General features: G+C 29.1%; 5 protein-coding genes across 6 annotated transcripts; 4 read left to right on the top strand and 1 right to left on the bottom strand.

Annotated features, from left to right (window-relative positions):
- Positions 1 to 426: 426 nt before the first annotated feature.
- LOC113366804 (DNA repair protein complementing XP-C cells homolog) lies at positions 427 to 4358 on the top strand. The gene is given in 8 exon segments (XM_026608458.1): positions 427 to 1153; positions 1421 to 2552; positions 2554 to 2875; positions 3039 to 3280; positions 3343 to 3568; positions 3761 to 3929; positions 4004 to 4192; positions 4195 to 4358. Coding segments are annotated over 8 exon segments (3063 nt in total). The 5' UTR covers positions 427 to 534.
- A 986-nt stretch (positions 4359 to 5344) lies between these two features.
- Positions 5345 to 9309, top strand: LOC113366168. The gene is made up of 8 exons (XM_026607732.1): positions 5345 to 6452; positions 6715 to 7186; positions 7310 to 7444; positions 7513 to 7659; positions 7730 to 7902; positions 7968 to 8223; positions 8392 to 8751; positions 8829 to 9309. The coding sequence occupies exons 1-8, from the start codon at positions 5453 to 5455 to the stop codon at positions 9208 to 9210; spliced, it is 2925 nt and encodes a 974-aa protein (XP_026463517.1). The 5' UTR covers positions 5345 to 5452; the 3' UTR covers positions 9211 to 9309.
- Positions 9310 to 9755: 446 nt separating this feature from the next.
- Positions 9756 to 17873, top strand: LOC113366108 (nuclear pore membrane glycoprotein 210). The gene is made up of 14 exons (XM_026607660.1): positions 9756 to 9967; positions 10075 to 10225; positions 10644 to 10764; positions 10887 to 11119; positions 11271 to 11508; positions 11626 to 11839; positions 11916 to 12111; positions 12235 to 12326; positions 12413 to 12583; positions 12867 to 13108; positions 13380 to 13577; positions 13643 to 13791; positions 13878 to 17400; positions 17574 to 17873. Exons 1-14 carry the CDS (start codon positions 9807 to 9809, stop codon positions 17678 to 17680), a joined length of 5796 nt encoding a protein of 1931 aa, XP_026463445.1. The 5' UTR covers positions 9756 to 9806; the 3' UTR covers positions 17681 to 17873.
- A 575-nt stretch (positions 17874 to 18448) lies between these two features.
- Positions 18449 to 20327, top strand: LOC113366109 (elongator complex protein 4). Its single transcript, XM_026607661.1, has 8 exons — positions 18449 to 18673; positions 18795 to 18830; positions 18914 to 19029; positions 19100 to 19340; positions 19412 to 19671; positions 19752 to 19847; positions 19914 to 20049; positions 20129 to 20327. The coding sequence occupies exons 1-8, from the start codon at positions 18547 to 18549 to the stop codon at positions 20209 to 20211; spliced, it is 1095 nt and encodes a 364-aa protein (XP_026463446.1). The 5' UTR covers positions 18449 to 18546; the 3' UTR covers positions 20212 to 20327.
- Positions 20328 to 20440: 113 nt separating this feature from the next.
- LOC113368153 (anaphase-promoting complex subunit 15) lies at positions 20441 to 21282 on the bottom strand. 2 transcript variants are annotated; one of them, XM_026609722.1, is made up of 3 exons: positions 21106 to 21282; positions 20947 to 21043; positions 20441 to 20660 (listed from the first exon to the last, which is right to left on the bottom strand). In XM_026609722.1, the coding sequence occupies exons 1-3, from the start codon at positions 21229 to 21231 to the stop codon at positions 20527 to 20529; spliced, it is 357 nt and encodes a 118-aa protein (XP_026465507.1). In that variant the 5' UTR covers positions 21232 to 21282; the 3' UTR covers positions 20441 to 20526. The 2 variants fall into 2 exon arrangements, with proteins under 2 accessions (XP_026465507.1, XP_026465506.1); XM_026609721.1 differs by having other exon boundaries at positions 20491 to 20675; positions 21106 to 21265.
- Positions 21283 to 22044: the final 762 nt, after the last annotated feature.

Below are 22044 nucleotides of genomic sequence, written 5' to 3'. Positions count from 1 at the left end.
TTAATGGGTTTAATAAAATAGTATTTTAAAACAAGGTTTTGAAGGTTTGTTACATTTTATAAAGCATAAATTATAATTTATGCTAAATTTTAATTAAGTTTTTATGAAGACTTAGAATGATTATTATTTCTATTTATACAATCTTATATATGTAATAATATTAAACTCATATCATTATTGAATTCATATTATTATATGGCTTATATTTATCTATGGTTGAAATCATATTATTATATAGTCCAGGGTTGAAAAGGATTTATATTGTATCCATTATGTTTATTTATCAATGATTTAGATAGTTCAAGGATAGCCCACTAGAGAGCTCTGTTTCTCTCCAAACTGTTTGACATTTGGCGCAAAAACACTTCCTGTGTTTATATAGTTTATAAAGACGCATTTTTCATAATCTAAAATTTATTAATTCATATAGTGATTTTTATTAATTTTATAATGAACTACTGTATTTTTATATGTATTTTCTGAATTTAGTGTTTTAAAATCCTGTCACTCTTATTCAGTATTTATTTTTTCAATATGAGTGATTCGGAATCATTTAGTGATAACGATTTTTCGGCGTCGTCTGAAGATTGGAATCCTGATAGTAAGGACGAAGATAGTGAAGATGAAGTTTTTGAAGAAATTGAAGGTGAAAAATCAACTAAAATTCGAAATGCAAAAAAACAAACCGTCCGCACAAAAAATATCCCAAAATCTCGAGTATCAAATAAAAAAATTAAATCTAAATCCCTAGATTCGGACTCTGATAGTAGCGTAGATGATTATTTAGTTGACCCTAAAGAACTTAACTTTGAATCTGAGTTTTTCAAAAATTCAAATGAACAGAAAATACCAAGTTTTGATGATATTGAGAAAAGCATTTTAAGCGATACAAATTTACAAGAAAATTTATCACACGAATCAGACACTGATCTTCAAGATGAAAAGCTACAAAAGCTAAATTTTAAAAATATACATGATTTTACAAAAAATTTGGAGTCTGTCAAAAACTCCATAAAAAATTATCATGCTGAAAAACCTGGAGATAGTAATATGGACATTGGTGAGTTATTAGCTCTTGGAGAAACGGGCAAGTCTGGCCAATCGCAGATTTTTCATTCAGATTCTGATGATGATGATGAAGAAGAAGATGGTTGTAAGTATTTGTGATATTGCAAATATATGTATTAATTGCTACATTAAAATTAATAAATCATATTTAACTAAATCTCCCTGATTACACATTTAATTATATATTTATTTATATATTTATAATGCATCATTTTCGGTATAAAAATGCATTAAAATAAAATTATCTGTATTTATTATTATATTAATGTTATTAAATTTTGAAAGTTTATCTTAACTTTTTATGCCATAAGTTTTATTTAATAGATATTAGTAATATATAATAATGTTATAGCCAAAAACAGAAGCACACCAGAGGGAATAGGAAAGGATGGAATCACCATAACAATAAATTTACCAAATGCTCAGAAAAAGGGAAAAACTAGGGAAGACTATAGATTAAAAGTATGTCGTCGAATGAATTTAATAAAAAAGAAAAACCAAGTTTTTATCCATAAAGTGCATGTTCTATGTTGGATTGCACATGGAAATTATGTAAATCGAATTTTGAATTATCCAAAATTGTTAAAATCTGCTTTGACCTTAATACCTTCAAATAATTGTTATCCACCTGATAAAGCAGATTTAAAATACCTAGAAATGATATTAAAATGGTTTGCTGGTAAGATGAAGTATGTAGATGCTTCAAAACGAAAGACTAAGGAAGTCAATAATATGGCTGCTATTTCTAAACTGAATATGAAAGATCATTCAACTTTAGTGCAAATATTAGATGCACAAATTAAAGCTGCTAATGCTTTCTCCAAGAAAACTTTGATATTAATATTTATAATTCTTCTGCGTGCATTGGGTTTGCAATGCCGTTTAGTTTTATCTTTTGTTACTTTACCTCTAAAACCAAACCCAGAAGATCTATTCAGTTTATCTAAAACTAATGATGATGAAAAAGGTGTGAAAAGAAAACATTCAGTTGAGAGAGGAAATGATAAAAAATCTGTTCCCAAAATTGATGGCAAAAAGTCAGTGATGTCCGATGATGAGATTAAAAAAAATAAAGCTACAAAGAGCAAAGATAAAACTGTAAGTGATAATAAAAATAAGAATAAGGATAATGTTAGTAATAAGAAACTCAACAGAAATAATGAAATGAAAAGTAATAAACATTTAGATCAAACTAGTAGTAATTCAAATAAATCAGCTTCTACCTCCAAAAAGGCATCTGTGATTGAGAAAACCCCAGAAAAAATAAAAAAATCGAGTAAATCATCTCAAAGAAAATCTATAAAAAATGATGAATCTCATACTTCTCCTGCTGTAACAAGACATGCTTCAAAAAGACGATTGAAAACTGAACAAATGATATCAGAGTTAAAAATACCACAGCTAGATGGAGCAAATGACGAAATTTCGAATAAAAAATTAAATATTCGAAAGATTAAGAACCTATCTGTTGAAAAAGTCTGAAACTAAAACTCCAGTAAAACCTTCAACTTCGAAAATCCATGAGGTGTCGAAAAATAAAATGAAAAGCAAAGATAAAAATTCAAGTTTATCTGAATCTAACAGCCCACCAAAACGTAAATTGCTTAATGATAGTGATAGTGAATTTAAACCTAACAAAAAACAATCGAAAAAGGTTAATAAAGCAAATTCTCCTAAAGATGATGAAAAAAGTTCACCAAGGAAAAAAAAATGTAATTTATGGGCAGAAGTATATTTGGAAGCTGAAGAGAAATGGATTTGTGTTGATGTTGCAAGCTGCAAACTTTTATGTGTCAAGGAACTTTATGTAAATATTATTATTATTTGAAATCTTAAGTATCTATAAATTTTCATGGAGTAATTTAATCTATAGATACAATCAAGAAAAATTTTTAGTTTAAAGAATTTTTCATGCATTATTATTAAGTAATTATTACATATTAATTTATCAAATTTAATTCATTATTCAGAACAATGCCACTCACCCAATTACATACATTGTTGCTTGGAATAATGATTTATCATTGAAAGATGTCACACGAAGATATGTTCCAAAGTGGAATACCATCACTAGAAAATTGAGAGCTGAACCAGAATGGTGGGATGCTACTCTTAAACCATGGTTAGGAAAGAAAACTGTTAGGGATCGACAAGAAGATGAAGAACTTTACAGAAGTCAATTGGAACAACCACTTCCGGCATCAATTCAAGAGTAAGTTTTACTATTTAATTTGCAAATAAATTATTTATTTAAAGTGCTTTTTTATAACATAGATTTAAAAATCATCCACTGTATGCTTTGAAGCGACACTTATTAAAGTTTGAAGCTATATATCCGCCAGATGCCCCAACATTAGGATTTATCAAAGGAGAACCAGTTTATGCAAGGGAATGTGTTCACACTTTGCACTCCCGTGACATTTGGCTTAAGGAGGCAAAAACTGTTAGGCTTGGAGAAAAACCTTATAAAATTGTAAAATCCCGGCCAAAATATGATAAGGTAATGAAAAAATCAAAGTTTTTGTATTTTATTTGAACACAATATTAAATTTTACATAATTATTTTAAATAAAGGCTCTAAGAGTTGTATTTTTGTTAAATGTTATACCGGAATTAAAATAACTGCAGTAGTTGAGTGGATGGTGCTTTGCATTTCTTGATATTTTTTTCATAAACATTTTATTATCTTTAGCTTTCAGGTACAAAATTACCTGATGCTCCCTTAGAAATTTTTGGGCCTTGGCAAGTTGAAGATTATGATCCCCCACAAGCAGAGAATGGTATTGTTCCAAGAAATGCTTATGGAAATGTTGATTTGTTTAAACCCTGCATGTTGCCAAAAGGCACAGTCTGTTTACAATGTAAGGAAAAACTTGTAATTCAAAACTTTATTTTATTATATTATCCATATTTTATCATTATATTTCTGTTTTAGTGCCTGGATTACTTAGGATTGCTCGGAAATTACAAATAGACTGCGTAGCTGCTGTTGTAGGATTTGAATTTAAGAAAGGTTTTACTGTGCCTATGTATGGTGGATTTGTTGTCTGCGAAGAATTTAAAGACACCTTAATTGCTGCTTGGGATCAAGAAGAAGAAGAAGCTGAAAAGAAGGCAGCTGATAAAATGAGAAACGTGTTTATGGTAATTGGAGAAAATTAATAAAAGCTCTAATTATTCGAGAAAAACTAAAAGCAAAGTATAATTTTGGGAATAGCCCAGATGATGATAATAAAAAGAGCAGTGAATCTAAAGACAAGAAGAAGGCAAGATGCCAAAAGAAAAAGTGATTTTTCTTTGGCAAATTTAAGTTGCTTTTATGCAGTTTTACAGTATTATTATTGTTAATTTTATGTTATTTTAAAATATCTCTTAAAGTTGTTTTTTTATTATTGTTTAAATTTTAGTATATATGTATTTTTATTAATATATTTTTTGATAAAAATTTATTATTAAAAAAAACAATTTATATGAAATAAGCTTTACTGAAATATACTTATTTCATTTTTCACTGAGTGTTTGATTCTGTAATTTCCTCAGAAGCTATTGCAGGAGTGTAAAATACTATTTTTGAAATAGATACCAAAAATAATTGGAATTAATGTGAAAGAAGTATAAATATGTTGAAAAATAAGTGTTTATATATTTTTTTACCTGAAATTATATAATATATTTTAGTTCGTTTTGTAAATTATATCAGATTCTATTTATGAAATTAGATTTTTAATCAAGTTAGGACAATGCAAAAATGTGGTGTGCAGGGCAGATAGAACAAAATTATAAAAGTTTAAATTAAATACTGAAAAGGTTAAATTATATACTGGTCAAAATCATGTATATATCTTTTTTATCTGTGGTCAAAGTAATATTTACATTTAAACTTGTGAACCGTTGAACTGCTTCCCGATATCGATATTATTTCACATATGGCAACACAAATCCAAATCTAAATCCTAAATAACTGATAAATCCTTGGTGACCCTTGTGATATGCATTTGTGACGTTTATTTCTGTGCAATTGTAATTTTATATAAATGAAGAGAAAAAAAATCGGTCAATTATCGCTGAATAAATTTAATTTTTTATCTAAATTAATTGTACAGCATTACGATATAGGTGATATTAATAGACAGAAAAATTAAGATTTAACCTATAATAAATAGATTATTTTTCATGGCGCAAATCAAACGTTCCTTAAATTCGGAGATGGTAATTTAAACATTTTATATCAATGTAAATTTTATATCATGTTAATTGTAAAGTAACAAGTTATTTTTTCTATTATCATCAATTTTGCATATGATTAATAACTTAATAAATTTCAATAAGTAAATGATATATTAGCTCTAATGACACTGGATTGTCAAATTATTATTTACACGATATGAACACTGAGGATTCTTTTATTGAAAAACCAGAATTTCATGGATTTGACAAAAATACAAGTTTTGACCGTTCATATGCGTTTTTGATCAATGATAGCAATCAAAAACAGACATCTAACAAACCACTGGAAATGCTGTCCTCAACTTTCGTGCCAATGAAATTAAATGAAGATAACCAAAACTTAATGGCATCACAAGATTCAGCGAGTTTGTGGAGTACTGATAAAAGCTTCCAAATGAATCCTGAAGCATTTAATGTTTTACAAAGACCACCAGTGCTTGTAGATGTAAACCATGGTGAAATTTCTCCTGTAAGAAAGAAATTAGTTTATGCCCCGATATCTCCTGTTCTTCAAACAGTTACACCTATGAAAATCACAAATGTTTCAACAATCGAAGATGCTGTAGAAACTCCTCTTATTAGTGATGATATATACAATAAGTTTTCTAAAAATCGTGGTCACTGGGATGTGCAAGCTAGTATAAATAAAACTGATACTCTTTTGAATAAATATTGTTCACATGTACAAATTTATAATGATGAGTCTTCAGAAGATAAAGTCGATATTTTATCAAAATCAGAAACACCAAAATCTACAATTAAGACTGATTCTTCTAATAATGAATATACACCTGCTAAATCTAATGATGATTCTATGGGAACAAGTAAAACGATAATTCCTGTTAAAATTTCTCCTCCTTTCTTAAGTATGGAAAACAGCAATAATGCAATGGATAATAGTATAAAAATTATGGAAAAATTAAATTTAAAAAGTGAAGTATGTCAAGACTTTAAGGGGCCTTTATCATTCGAAAACAAAATATCAAAAATTAAAAATAAAGTGAAACAGAAATTTTGTGATAACATGAAAGAAGTTGATAAGGATTATGTTAATAGTGAAATAGAAAATAAGACTAATATCTCACAATGTGCTCCTGCTTCACCAAACTTGTTTTCAGATGATGACTCCGACAATATGGATATTGATAATAGTATAGGTATAGTCAAATAAATTATATTTATAAAAACCTTTTAGTTCATGTAATTATGGTATCATACCAATCTTTGTGATAATGATATAGAACAATATTTATTAACATTTACTACTTAAACTATATCTAAAAATGTTTTAATTCTTCACACTTTTAAAATTTTATTAAAAATATTAATTTTAATATATATATTAAAAATGAATACAATTAATTTATATATAATTTCAACTGTATAACTCTTAATATTCTTAATTCATATGTTTTCTAGAAATGACAAATAAACCAATAAAGGCCGATAAAAATGATACATTACACCAGAAGGATTCAGAATTGTTAAGGAGATTACAAAAGACTTTAAGTGGAGTGTTACCACCCCCTTCTGTAACCATCACACAGCTAGATTTAGGACAAATTATTGATTTATATAAAAGCAATTTAGCCAACGACCAAAATTCACTATTAATGACACCTAATAAAAAGGCTTCATCTGATGTCATATTAGATAATCAAAATTCATCCACACCACCATCAATGAATTCATGGGTTAGTCTTCCAGCTGATTTTGGAACAATTGATCCAATGCAAACAGAATTACAATCACAAGATTCGAAGGAAACTATAACTTCATCACTTTTACCAAAATCTTCAAAAATGAAATCTCTTCTAGTTTCATGTACTTTTGAAGAAATGATAAATGCTAGTTGGCCAGAAGTTATGGACTGCAGATATCATGGTGTACAGTAAGTTTATTCTTTACACTTTTTCCATTTCAGTAATAGTTGTTAGCATTAGTATTATATCAAAGACACTTATACATTTTTCAAAGTTTCAACCATTGATTGGAATTTTGCATTGGTTTTCAGTTATAATAGAAGTTCAGTATCAGAAGAATTCGAGCTGCTTTGTTTAAAATTTTGTGAACGATACATAGGAGCAGAAACACAAACTTCTTGTACACTTGGCCTTAGACCACAAGTTAAAAAAAGTACAGTATCCAGGTTTGTGCAAATTCAATTAATGTCAATAATGTCATATAATATTTTCTAAATGATTCCTTTCTTTAAAGATTTACACAATCTCCAGGCAGGAGATTAAGTCATTTAGCTAGACGCAGACAAACTTTTAGTAGTGCAAATTTGCAAGCTGGCTGCAGTTTGGAAAATAAAGTTAAAAAACCTGTAGTTTCTGCACGTCAAATCATGCTGAGTTCAAGGTGCTAATATAAATATATTGAAGCTATTACTGCATCAAGGTGAAACTATTATTCATAACCATGTTTTTAGAAATGATAATACAAATCGTCGGAGATATAGACCTTTGCCAACTCGCAAAACTCCAAGTAGAAAAACTCCTGGAAAAAAGACACCTGGAAGAAAAACTCCTGGTAGGAAAACACCAGGAAAAAAAACACCATGTAGAAAGACACCAAGGAAAACTCCAGGAAAGCAAACACCTAGTTAGTATTGTATATGAATCATATTCTTAATATTGAATAAAACTAATGCTTTTTTTTAATTACAGCTACTTCAGCACGGAAAAGAAATATTTGTCGAAGAATTATTCTTGATGAAAGTTCTTCAAGTTCATCAAAACCAACAAGGGAAACTTCAAAACGTGCCTTATTTCAAAGTCCATCTGAATCATTTGATATTGAACATTCTTCGACTTCAAATTCTAGGTTTGATAATGGATTTCCTCCTAGAAGAGCATTATTTCACAGTCCTGAGAAACAAGATTCCACAAGTCTTATGGAAATAGAAGCCAATACAAATATAAGGTAACTGAAGTATTTTAGAATTGATATATCATCATTTTTATGATTTGCATTTAAATTTTTTTATTGATATGAAAATTATTAATATAGAATTTTTAGTAAATAAAATGAGTGTATGAAAACAAAAATTACTGCAAAGTTTAATTTCAACCATATTTTTTTGTTATACAGTTGTGATACAAGGAAGCGCAAGTTTTCAGAAATATCTGATAGCACTTCAGATAGTTCACCAAAAAGCAAATTTCCTCGAAGTCTTTCATTTAATTCTGGTACTGAAAAAAATTCTAAAATTCTTACAAGGAGGTCATCTGAAAATATTGTTGGCACTACAAACAAATCCTTAAATTCAGAATTATCTGATATACATAGGAAAAAGTTACTATGGGCTGTAGCAGAGGCCTTAAGATCACATAATATAGGAATGAGCCATCCACAATTTAAAACACATGCAGCTGTATTAGCTCGATTAACTAAAAAATTAATTTCAGAAGATAAACAAAAAACTGGATCTACTAGTGAAAAAATGTTGAAGTATGTCGTTTTCTCTATCTATCAATGTCTTTACAATGGTTATGAAATACATTAAATTGTCTTTACCATGTTTGCAGGTTAGCAAAGTTACATGTTTTCTCAGTAATCAAGGGTAAAACAGTAGAAGAAATCATTATAGAAGAACATATACGAAAAGCAAAAGCCTCAAGTTCTAAAGTAACTGGATATGTACCATTGTCCGAATATGAGCAAAATAAAATTTCAGCTCTAAATCAAAGATTAATCAAGCCGATTATTAAGGATACAAAAGCTACTGCAAATACATTAATTCATCACACTAATTCAAGTTTTGTTTCCAACTATTCATCAATGAGCAGCAATATTTCACCTGCCAAAAGTGTTCTTCAAGACAAAAGCTTAAATCTCGAAAACAATATTTTAGATCCTAAAGTAAAAGCTCGTCGTCAAATTTGCTTTGATGATTGCCCAAAGAGATGACAAAGAAACCATCAAATAATTGTACATATGTAAATCAATTAGGCATTATTTATCAATCTAGTTTTTATCTGTTTTACAAAGAAGTTTATATTTATAATATTTATTTATATATTAAAGACGATGTTTATTTTATACAAGTCTAAATTTTTTTTTAGTGATTTGAAAGCAGTGACTTAGAGATGACTAAACAACAAAAAATATTGTTTGCATAAAAATTTCTAATAAAAATATATTATTTATGTATGTTAATAGGTTATAGACAAATAAAGCAAGTTTCCAAATTAAATTATAGCTCATGCTGTATAAGTTAAAAAAAAAATGCGAAGTTAATGAGTCGGAAAAAGTTTTTTTCACATTTTCATAAGTATTTTTACATTTTTAACTATATTCATTAAAATGTAGATATAGTTATGCTAAATCAGCATTTCAAAAATTCCGCCAAAGAAATACTAATAGATGTTTTGAAGAGCGAACGTACCAACCACAAGATTTTAATTCAATGTATGCAACAGCGCATCTAATTCTAATCTTTGCATATGAAAGAAGTTTCAAAAGTGTTAGGTTATGTGTTGCTTTAAAATATTTAAATACATACAATGATTTTCCTAAAAGATGTATTTAAATGGAGCGTGATATTTATAATTTTCCAAATCGCAAATGGCGCAAAATTAAATGTACCCAGAGTATTATTACCCGTTTTCAATAATGTGCTTATAAACTTTACACTGGAAATAACGGACGGCGGCTGCTATAGATGGTACACGAAAAAATGAATTAAATATATAACATTAAAAATTCGATGTATATAAAAGATCTTGAAAGAAAATCTTGGGAAAAAGTTTAAAAATAAAATAAACATTTCAGGACGGTTTCGAGATTAGATTTGGTTATGTTACAAACTGAGAAAACCGACCGAAAATTGGGGTGCTCTACCAGAGCAGTACTTACTGCTATTTCAAGAGAAAAATCCAGGAGTACAGCCATTGTCCTTGCTGAAGATATTATTACGAAAAATGTAAACTATTTACTAGATTGCTATATTATAAACTTTATATATAAATATTTGCAAAATTATATGCATATGTACTTTCAATGCTATATGCCTCCTTATAATATGTATATATATATATATATATATATATATATATATATATATATATTGTATTAACACCCGATTACCATAAGTTAGGCTGTAGGCTATTTTATTTATAAAAATTCAATAGTTTCTTTTTCGCTTTTTGCCATTTCATTTACTATTGAAAATTCGATAATAATCATAAATTTTGTGTTTAAATTTGCTACTATAACTTATGAAAGTTATATCATTCATGAAGCTTTTCAAAAATATTTCAAATTGAATTATTTAGTATATACTTAATTTATTGAAAAATACAAGTCTATTGTTTTATAAATAACATAATTATTTTTGCTAGGTGTTGCGTTGTGATGTAATTTTAGACACCATACATAACCTAGGGATAGCCACGACAACCAGAGAATTATTTGTTGAAGAAGCACCTGAAGCATTTGAAGTAGAGGCTTATGATGCTCAGGGTAAGTAAATGAAATTACTATTTTATTTGCAAAATAATATCTAGTGAATAAATCTAAACATATTATTATCTCAACAAATCATCAATTACTTGACAAGTAATAAAATATTAACATTTTTGCAGGAAATAAATTTACTACATTAGAGGGAGTGGAGTTTTCATGGTCGGTATCACAAAATGTGATATCTCGAATGCCATATGATACAGATGCTGATAACCCATCTGTCGGTTCTGTTCAAATAACGCCTTTTATGAATAGTCCTTATGAGACTCCAAGCTCTGTGTTATGTTTTGATGGTCAAGGGAAGTATGGTCATATTGCTTTGCTAGAAGGATTAAATACTGGTTCTGTAAAAGTGAGTTTTAATTTTATGTTAATTATGCTTATAGTTAATTATTTATGAAGAAAGTTGAGAAACACAAAATTGTTCAATTTTTATTCAACTATTCTAATAGCTTGATCTACCAATATTTTGATTTTGTTTAATTCATTTTTTCTATTTTTAGGTAGTAGTAAAATTGGCTCAACCAGAATATAGTCATTTAAAACCGCTCGAAGTGCCATTACTAGTTGTTGCCAATTTGTTATTGCAACCTGCAGAAGTCTATCTAACACAAGGCGATACAATATTTTTACAGGTCTTACAAGTAAGAAAGGGACGTATTCATAAAGTGGATTTAAGGCATGGGCAATATTATTTGGAAGCAGAGGATGATGAGATTATTAAATTAGATAATGCTCTAGGTAACATGATTCAATTATCTATTGCTGAATATTATAACTATATAATTTTACTTGATCTATTTATATTTATTTTATTGTATGTGAAATATTATTTAATGTTGATAATATGTTTAATAGTGACTGGAGTAAAATATGGAGAGTCTAAAGTATTTGTTAAAGATCATAATTCCAAAATTATGGATGAAACCATTGGTGTTGATATACCAAAGTTGCCAGAGGGAAAAGTAATTGTAACTCACCCTGATAAAATTCGACTAACTCTGCAACCATATGATAATTGGATAACCATTGTGGGAAAAAAATATATTATTACTGCAGAATTATATACTAGGTAAAGTAATAAATTACATTATACTTTCAATTTAAGTAAAACTAATAGTCAAAACTGAATAACAAACTTCTTTTAGTGAGGATCAAAAAATTCATATTGGTGAAGGAGTTCGAATAAAAATAAGTGTTGACGAGAAACTCTTCAATATTGTGAGTTCAACTATCAATGGTAGTTTCGTAGAAGGTATACCTTTAAAAAGAGGTTCAACAAAAGTGTATGCTGAGCTTTTACATATTGCAGCACCTGATGGAAAGACTTACCGGCCATCTAAAGTATGTATTATTCACAAAATGTATTTACAAAAAATGTTTTACAAAAAAGTAAATGTTTTTACATAAACTGATCAAAATTACTTTGAATTAAATTATTTTATTACTTCTGTATATGAATTTCAGTTAGTAGCGACGGCTGAAATGTTGATATATGATCAAATAAGCCTTATACCTCCTGAAGTTATATTGCCATGGGATCCTCTAATTCGTTCAAGGTATACTTATTTCTTATAATATAGATACATGCAGTCAATACATTTGTTACAATTGTTATCTAATAATTTTCATTTCAACCAACCAGATTTGAGGTTCAAATGGAAGCTTCTGGCGGAGATGGTGATTTTATTTGGTCTTCAGAAGATCCATCCACCGTTGCAGTGTCTCAACATGGTCTCATAACTTCTTTAAACCTTGGTTACAGCAAAATCAAAGCAGCTATGAGCAGGAATTCACAAAATTATGAAACTGCAGAGTTAGTATTACAAATATTTTTAATTCATTTTTACATTTTTTAGATTTTTTTATTGATATAATTCATATATACAGTATCTTACAGACAATTATACTGCTACAGTGTATATTATACAGCAATCTTATAACAAAAATAATTTCTTAATTATTCTATAATAAACTTACATATATATTATCATTTTCAATGTGTTCTACTTTCTGAATTATAAATTTGAATTTCGTATTTTAGTTTATAAATTAGTTTGTTATTACATATCAAATTATTTTCTAATATTTATTTTCAGTGTTTATGTAATTACACCCATGGATTTGCAAATAGTTGATTATATTTTGGAAGTACCAGTGGGCTCTGAATTAAATCTACATGTTGCATTATTTGGAATGAAGCAGCCTAGCGAGTCGAATGATGTACCAATTGGTGATAAATTACCTTTTTCTGATTGCTATACACTGCCTTTGCGAGTAGACTTTGATGAAGATAATTTTGTTGTTGGTGGCTCAGGCAAACCGGAACCAAGCACAATCGGTAACTAAGTTTACAATCACTATTAACAAGTAGAAATAACAGTGACATTATTATACTTTAGAAGAAATATAAATATCAAAACATATTGATCTGTAATTGTTCAGGTTACATTAATCTATAATATTTTTTTCTATCATAAGGTATTATTTAGTTATGCTTAATTGTATATTATGAATTATGAAAGTTTAAATAATGCTAAAACAAGAAAAAGCATGTAATTATATTTTATTACTCTTTATTTAATTATTTGTTTTTTTATTTTCATTCATAGGAATCTCATGTGCCTCATTAACAATAAAAGCAACATCTCCCGGTGTATGCAAAGTATCTGTTTATTATGATTTACCCAATGGAAAAAATGTTAATGATACTATTATGGTCTCTGCTTTCAAACCGTTAGAAGTTATAGAACCTGTCTCAGCATACACAGTTTTAGCTGTTGGGTCTTCTAGAAATGTAATATTTTCAGGTAAACAAACTTATTATTAACTTATCAAATTGAAAACATTATTATTAAAAATTTATAAAATCCAGGTGGACCAAGACCATGGTTGGGACGACCAACTGAACATGTTTATTCTGTTGATTCTGATGGTAGTGGGAAAATACAAGTGTTGGAAAATATTGAGTACACTTCAGCTGGAAGATCTGGAATTTATGTCTATAATGTCCTATGTAAAGAGGTATGTTTCTTGTTATATTTTGTTTTATTATATTATTATCCCAGCCACATATACCTCTGTGAAATAAATGAGTAACATACTTACAGATTGGCGTACAAACATTGACATTTTCAGTGGGGAACAAGCCAACATTACCTAATTGCCACCACAAATTTTCTGAAACAAAGATTTCAGTTTTATGTGCCAAACCTAGATCAGTACATTTAGTACCTGTTTTAAATAGTCGTGATCCAACATCTTGTCCCATGGATGTTAATTCTGAATCTGTCGTTCAGCACAATTATAAAGACATTCAAATTGAAATAGAAGTACGAGATAATTTAGGTAGAAAATTTGATAATGTGTCTTCACTCAAACTTGATTGGAATATAGATCCATGCCAGTTAAGTTCATGTACCGAGCTTACTGATTTTCAGTCACCGGTGAAACTTGTTCATGGTGTTGAAGTTCCAGACAAATTTCTACAAATTCTTCCAACTCGTGGAAAATCGGGTACCTTAAAGGTTCATTGTAATATACGAACATATAAAACCCATATTTTGAAAAAATTGCATATCACTGCAGAATGGCCTGAGTTTGGTATAGAAAATAGTAGAGGAGTACTTGAAACGCCACTGATTCATGATAGTATTACTTTATATCTCTCAAGTGATACTGAAGTAATTCCAAATAATATAACTTTGTTTAACCACCCAAATAATAAGGGAAAAGTTACTGTTAGTCAAGGTTCAGGGTATTTTGAACTCCAATTAACTAGTGAGGATGTAGCTAAAGTAAGTTTTGATGTTAGCAAGCATGAATTGACAATTCAACCAAAGAACAAAGGTAGATTGCGAGTAGATTTAGTTGACTTATGTCTTTCATCTCAAACTCCATCTTTGTTCATAAATATTGTTTCAATACATACAATATTGGTAGATATGCCAGATCGAGTTGAAAAAGGTCAATGCATAAAGGCTATTGTTAAATTACTTGATGAGTTTGATGAACTTATGCCTTTACCGGAAGAACATCTGCTTAATCTACGCCATGTTTTGGACAGTGATATTGTTCATGTCAAAATGGCACCTAGGGATCCTTTAGAGCCATGGGGCACAGGAGAAGTACATTTTATCGTAACTGGTTTAGAAATTGGTGATACTAAACTTCTATTTAAGTCTGGATATGAAAATAGGCAAGTTGAAAGTGACCCGTTAAAAGTGCAAGTATTTGCACCATTGAAAGTGTTTCCTAGAAACATGACATTGATAGTTGGATCTAGCATGCAGATACACCTTACAGGTGGCCCTAGTATTGATATGTCTGTAGAATTTATTACTGACAAAGATAAAATAGCTGAAGTAAAATCTGGGATAGTAACAGGTCTTGCAATTGGTCATACAAGAATATCTGCAAGAGCAGTTGGTTTTAATCCATCCATGGGGACAATGGTAACATATTCCCAAGATACTGTTGATGTTTATGTTATACCATTATCTGGAATCAAAATTCACACACCTTTGGTTCAAGCTGAGGTTGGAGCTATTATTCCTTTCTGGATTAGTGGATCTCCCGATTCTATAAGCCCAATGATATTAGGATCTAGAAATCCTCCATTGAAAGTTGTTTGGGAAATTACTGGTCCCGATGCTGGTGTTGCAAGTATCAGAAATGTGTTTCATAACACTGGTATAGACTTTGATGATTCGAATCAAATTAGTGTACGTGTTGTAGCTGTAAGACCTGGTAAAGTTCAAATTAAAGCTAATATGAATGTTCCAGTATCAGTTGGAATTTGGAGAAATGATAATGTTCTCACTTCTGTTATTGATTTGGAAGTAATTACACCTTTGAAATTGATTTTTCCGTCTTTAACAAACAATTATATCTTAATTGCTCCAGATACTAAAATAAATCTCCAAACTAATAAACAAACTAGAAGCCGTATTACATATTCTATTCAAAGCTGGGAATCTCATGGCTCAAATATACCATCTGAGTTGACCGTTAGTAAAACTGGAGTATTGGAATCCAAAGTTCCAGGTATGGGGTTACTTGTAATTACAACCAAAGAAGATAATGGGGCCCAACAAGCTTTAGGTGTTACAGTTGAATGTAAGCCTGTGCATTATATAATGACTGACATTTTATCTCCTTTGAAATTGTCGGAAAGAAGCAAGAAGTTGCCTCGTGGTTTGAGTTTAACAATGGCTTTAACTTATCATGATAACTTAGGAAGAAAAATGCATGCTAGTTCATGGGCACCTAGTATTGAAATAAACAGAATAGACCGGGCCAATATAGCTCTTAGACCTGATAATAAGACTTTTAAAGTTGATTTACTTTTATCAGGAGATACAATGTTAATGGTTTCTAAAAGTGGAGATGGAAAGCAATTAATTGATTATATAAAATTAACTGTGAGTGACTCGCGTTCACCTGTTTCAAACCACAGTTCATTTACTGTTGGAGATGTTATTTGTTTCAACACACAATTAACAGTTGATAACGGTTACTGGTTTTCTTCAGATCCTTCAGTAGTAGACATAGATGCCAAAACTGGTATTGCCCGCATGTTAAAAGAAACAACTTCATCAGCGACAATAATGTTTAGTTTGAATGATATCACAATTTATAAAGTTGATGTGACCATTCAACCCGTAAAAGTTATTTCTTTGGTTCCATTTGAAATGCTTTATTTTACAGGAGAAATGATGAATGTTAATTTTATTCTTAATGCAGAAGGGCAAAATAGGTCATCAAATTTAGTTTGCAATAAGGACATTGTTCAAAAAATGCAACCAAGAATTGGACCAAGTACTGATTTGTTTAGCTGCCATTTGACTACCGATGATCCCAAAGTTGCAGGGTTCTTAGAAAAAATATATGCTGTTCCAAGCTTTAATTTTACTAGTGGTCATTATTCATGTTCATTATCATCTACTTATCCAGTTACCAATGTTTACGCTGAATTAACTATTACTTTAACCATAAGATCAGGATCTATAGTATCTACTATAAATAACATTAAGTTACTGCCACCAGTTCAAATAACACCAAAGGAATTATTTATGCGGGAAACTGGTAGTACGTTTCTCACAATAACTGGCCATGATTTGGCTTTGAATGCAATTGATATAAAAGCAAGTCATCCAAAAACGATTAGTGTTGATAAATATTCTGCTTCGCTGGGTCAAATTCGTTACCGAGTTTATGTAAAAAACTATGAATACGCCAACATAGTTGTACCATACATATTTATCACATTCTCAGTGACAAATCAACATTTTCAAATTCCTGTACATTTGAAAGATGTTCCTGAGTTTTGCTACTTGGGAACTGGAAGTCCACTTGTGGCTTTATTGTATTATTATAGATACCCTCTAATGTTTCTTGCTACAATATTAGCATTAATTCTTGGATCTGTCTATATCCATGCCAGTAAAGTTCAGAAAAAGACCTGTTCCGGACATCCTGGTATAACTTGTGATCCAAATTGTCCAGCTCATTTAGACAAATCTAATCCAGGATTATTTAATAAAAGTAATATAAGATCAAACAATCTAGAATCTTCATCAATTGGGCAAAGCTCTTTGCATGATCGAAGTATGGGAAATCAATCACCAATAGGTTAGTATAGATCAATGGCATAGATTTATATGTTGTTCATATAGTGAAATTTTGAATTGTGTTAATACATAAAATAATAGTAATAATAATTTAATATCATTTACTCAAATATAATTTCTTGTATATTTATGATGATGATGGTTCTAATTCAAGTTGTTATTCTTTTATTGTAGGAAACAGATTTAATTCCAGTTTGCTGGCGAGTGACAATAGCCCAGTTTATGGAGATGCTACATATTACCCTTCACCAGAAGCAAGAAGAAATCGACGATTTATTTAATAGGTTACTACTATCATTGTTAAATATGCATTTATATCATTTTCTATCTTCATTTCTAGTCAGATACTACAATTATTTTGAACTTAATTTTATTAATACTCATTCATAATACTTGTTTATTTTCTCATGGTTTTCATAAAACAATATTTCTTCTTTATATTTATTATAATAAATAAATATGTGAGGGCTTATTTTAAAGGGAAGATAGAATTTTTTTTTTAAATTGATTATACATGTTGGAAGTTGTAAATATTATTGTAATAATTATTTAAGCACATTAGGATAATTAAGCTGTGAATAGAAATATTACTTCCGATGTTTAAATTATAATAATTGGGTGAAAACCAATGCACTTTGTATTGTTAACAAAATTGAATAAGATGCAGTTTGTACTTTTAACTTTTTTAATAAAAGAAAGAAACACTTTTATTTATTGTTAACATGTTATATGTTGTCGAGATTCTATTAAGTTTATGATTTATTATTTATGATTTATGATTTATTATTCTATTAGGTTTACAACAAATTAGAATAAAATTAAAATAACATATTAATCTTATCTGTGATACTAATATTAAGAAAATTTAAACATGTTTATATTCCATACTCTTATTTTATAATCTTCTTTAATCTGTTTTAATTATTCATCGTTTAAAAATTCGCGCGTAGCGATATTTGGAAAGGCAACTTCACACCGCACTTTGACACAATGATCTGTCAAATTTACTCTTCACTCTTCAGTTTCATATTATTTAACCTTACATTTTGCGCAAGTGCGTGCGCGATTTTATTATATTAAAGATCATTTTACAACTCTTTGCAGGCACATAGTATAATATATGTGCCATCTAAAAGTTTAAATCAAAATGATAGGTTCTGAATCATTTACTAAGAAAACACGTCAATTATCAGTTATACCAGGAACAAAACCATCTGTACAAAATGCACAATTGCTTGTGTCTACTGGAATTCCTTCACTTGACTTTATTTTAGGTATGTCTTGCAATGTACAACCTATTAATATATATATATATATATATATTATATATATATTATTATTATTATTATTATTATTATTTTTACTTCATCTATGTTAAAATATTTATTCCTGCAGGCGGAGGTCAAGCTGTTGGAACTCTGCTGCTGATAGGTGAGTGGTGCACAATAAATTTTGAAAGGACGTATTATATACTATATATATATTAAATATACATATTTGATTTCTATTTGCAGAAGAAGACAACTTCAATGAATATGCCAATATTGTACTCAAATACTTTTTAGCTGAAGGTGCTGTTTCTGGTCATTCACTATTTTTCGGAAGCCTTGAGGGTAATACCGAGTCCCTTGTAAGCAATTGAACTTACTGACAATTTTTCTATATGTCTATTACAGATACATGAATGATCTAATTTACAGTTGGATGAGCTACCTGCACCAGTTTCACTGTCAGATCAAGGAGTTAAAAACACACAAAATGATATTGCAGATTCATTAAAAATTGCTTGGAGATATGAAAATAAAAATCCTATAAATACAGAGTTGGAAAATAGAAATGTATTTGGTCATAACTTCGACTTGAGTAAAATTATTGATGCAAACATATTATCTAAAATTAATATATGTTATTGGAATGAACATCAAAATTTGCACAATGAATGTATGAAGTGAAACAAATTTTGTTATGTTTATTGAGTTGCGCTAGATATAACCTACATAATTTTTTTTTAGGTAATTCATATTATGAGAATTTACTTTTGAAGCTTGCTAATGAAATTGATAACAATAACTTTGCTACACAATCCAATATCAAACTTGCTGATAGAAATATTTTGAGAGTTGCAATTCAATCTCTAGCATCGCCTTTCTGGAAAAATAATTCTGAATGTACAAGTTTCCACAATTTCTGTACTTTTTTGTACAAGTTCAAGGCTTTAATAAGATCTGCTTTTGCTGTTGCGATTGTATCTGTTCCTGCGCATATCATGAGAGTAAGATATTTGTATTTAAATTCGTATAAAATTGATTCACATTGACAACATTTTACTAATATGATTTCGATACTACTCAGGATCAAAATATTTTGAAATTGCATCATATAGCTGATATATGTGTTGGTCTTGAATCATTTACTGGCAGTGAAAGGGCTACAAATCCTTTGTTCAAGGTAGTTTTTTTTCTACACATTCAAATTTACATTATATTTACATATAATTTGATTGACAAATTTCAGGAATATAATGGCTTATTTCATGTATATAAAGTAGCATCTATTAACTCATTGGCCCCATCATCTCTGCATTATAAGGATCTTGCTTTCAAGTTGCGCAGGAAAAAGTTTTGTATTGAAAAATTACATTTACCACCAGGTATATTGAAGATTTCATTGTATTGACAAGGAAAATGCTTAAAAACCATTGTTAATAATTTTTTTTTTTATATCTACAGAACTGCAAGAATCATCTGAAAGGGAACAAGATGATTTAGCAATTCCATCTTGTGGCACTAAAAATCATCTATTAGAATTTTAATGTTATATTTTATACTGATTTATATTAAAAAGGAAATGAAATGCAAGCATTGAAATATATTTATGCTTATCTATCCCCTTACCTTTTTCTTGTATAAATCAAAGTCGAGAGGTATGATGATCAACTCCAACTGTTTTTATAAAATACTATTATAAAAAGAGCATTATGAATATTATAAAAGTGTTCCATTTTAAATTATATCACTTTATTTTCATAATAAATTAGATCCTACAAATACAATTACATTCAACTTACAGTAAAATATCAATTTTATTACTATATTAGTTCATGATCAATGATCAATCCTCATCAGATTTATCTGCTTACAGCATGTTGTGCAGCTATATTTTGGGGTTGTCCTCTTAACTCCTCTGGTGGTATGTAACCTCTACCTGTTACATCTAAAATCATGTCTTCGTCATCTTCTTCATCATGACTATCTGTATCATCTGTATCATCATTTCCTAAAACAGTTCATAACTTATCACTTAATAAAAATTTATTATAAATCATTTTCCTTCCGTAAGCATGGAATCAAAATCAGGATTTTGAAGGTTTGTAAATGTTCTAAGTAGCCTGGTGTGATTAGATTTCTAATTTGTGCATATCGATGATATGGGATATATAAATTAGTGTCGCAATGAGTGCAAATTTAGTACAATAGGAGAAAATCTACTACAATGAATGTATAGCCACTACAATAAGTGCAAATGTAGTACGTTCAGTATACATTACCATCTTCATCATCTGTATCAGGTTCTTCAGAAAGATGTTCGATAGTTAACTTGCCGATAGGTACAGTATCTATGTTAAACTGAGCGATTGAGTTCAACTGTAAAAAAAATAATTCCGATTTACATTTACATTATATTTGATTGCTTCAGATATTCATACCCAAGATTGATGTTCCTGTTCTAATCCAGCTACATCAGCCTCGTCATCGCAAGGACTATCTACATTAAACCATACTGGATTAATTACTATGCCTCGTAAAGAAGGTAACATAGATGGTAAAGACATTTTAATTATTTTTTCTGATTACAATTACAATACTAGTTTTCTTAACCATCAAAAACAGGCTTGTTGACAGCAACGTATAATAGTATTTATGAATATTCTCATATGTCTAGAGTATTTACTTTTCAAACATTACAGATGGCGATATAGTATTTGTATCTAAAATTATTAAACTGAATTATGAAGCTGTTTCGTAATTTTACTACTGATTCCAAATATCAGAAACAAATAACAATAGATTACATTTTATTCGGTTTATGTTCAAAGTATTTTTTGCATACACATCTATATCTCAATTAATGGATCTACTAACTTAACATAAAAAATCTGCATAACGAATTTAAATTTTTATTTACTGTAGTTCTAAATCGGCTTGACTAAAATAAATTTGACTAATAGTCCAGTCATTTAAGCTTAAATTAGCTGTAAGTCTGTAAATACTTGTATATCGACACCCTAAAAGTTGTCTCAAAACCTACATATGGTATTGACACCCACTTACAGCTGGGTATCTCGAATTCACTGGTGAACTTACTATAATAATTGGACTATAATCATTTATAGTTAAATGTATAAACGATAAAGTTTTCACTACAATTATATCGTAATTCTTCTTCATCAATTGGCTTTTAAATTTGGAAATTAGTTCATCAGTTTCTTAACGCAAATGCACAGTCAAATTTTATATCACATTTAAATACACATACTCTTACTCACATACACGTACTTTTTCCAAATTTGAGATCAAATCCTTCAGATTTACTTGAAACGTCGAGAAAACATAGAATAAGCAAAAAGCTACCAAACACATACATA

Source organism: Ctenocephalides felis, unplaced genomic scaffold (assembly GCF_003426905.1).
Source record: "Ctenocephalides felis isolate EL2017-DRISC unplaced genomic scaffold, ASM342690v1 CF-g0.4_SCAFFOLD_01170, whole genome shotgun sequence".
NCBI lineage: Eukaryota > Metazoa > Arthropoda > Insecta > Siphonaptera > Pulicidae > Ctenocephalides > Ctenocephalides felis.
The sequence above is the reverse complement of the archived record's forward strand: the minus strand, read 5'-3'. Positions and strand labels throughout refer to the sequence as shown.

Coding starts and splice junctions, on each gene's coding strand:
- LOC113366109 (XM_026607661.1), top strand. CDS start 18,547: ATGATAGGTTCTGAATCATTTACTAAGAAAACACGTCAATTATCAGTT. Junction 19,341..19,411: donor TCAAAATTTGCACAATGAAT/GTATGAAGTGAA, acceptor ATTTTTTTTTAG/GTAATTCATATTATGAGAAT. Junction 20,050..20,128: donor AAAATTACATTTACCACCAG/GTATATTGAAGA, acceptor TTATATCTACAG/AACTGCAAGAATCATCTGAA.
- LOC113366108 (XM_026607660.1), top strand. CDS start 9,807: ATGATTTTCCTAAAAGATGTATTTAAATGGAGCGTGATATTTATAATT. Junction 12,584..12,866: donor CAAAATTATGAAACTGCAGA/GTTAGTATTACA, acceptor ATTTATTTTCAG/TGTTTATGTAATTACACCCA. Junction 13,792..13,877: donor ATAATGTCCTATGTAAAGAG/GTATGTTTCTTG, acceptor ACATACTTACAG/ATTGGCGTACAAACATTGAC.
- LOC113368153 (XM_026609721.1), bottom strand. CDS start 21,231: ATGTCTTTACCATCTATGTTACCTTCTTTACGAGGCATAGTAATTAAT. Junction 21,044..21,105: donor AACAGGAACATCAATCTTGG/GTATGAATATCT, acceptor TTTTTTTTACAG/TTGAACTCAATCGCTCAGTT. Junction 20,676..20,946: donor TGATACAGATGATGAAGATG/GTAATGTATACT, acceptor GAACTGTTTTAG/GAAATGATGATACAGATGAT.
- LOC113366168 (XM_026607732.1), top strand. CDS start 5,453: ATGAACACTGAGGATTCTTTTATTGAAAAACCAGAATTTCATGGATTT. Junction 7,660..7,729: donor CAAATCATGCTGAGTTCAAG/GTGCTAATATAA, acceptor CCATGTTTTTAG/AAATGATAATACAAATCGTC. Junction 8,224..8,391: donor GAAGCCAATACAAATATAAG/GTAACTGAAGTA, acceptor TTTGTTATACAG/TTGTGATACAAGGAAGCGCA.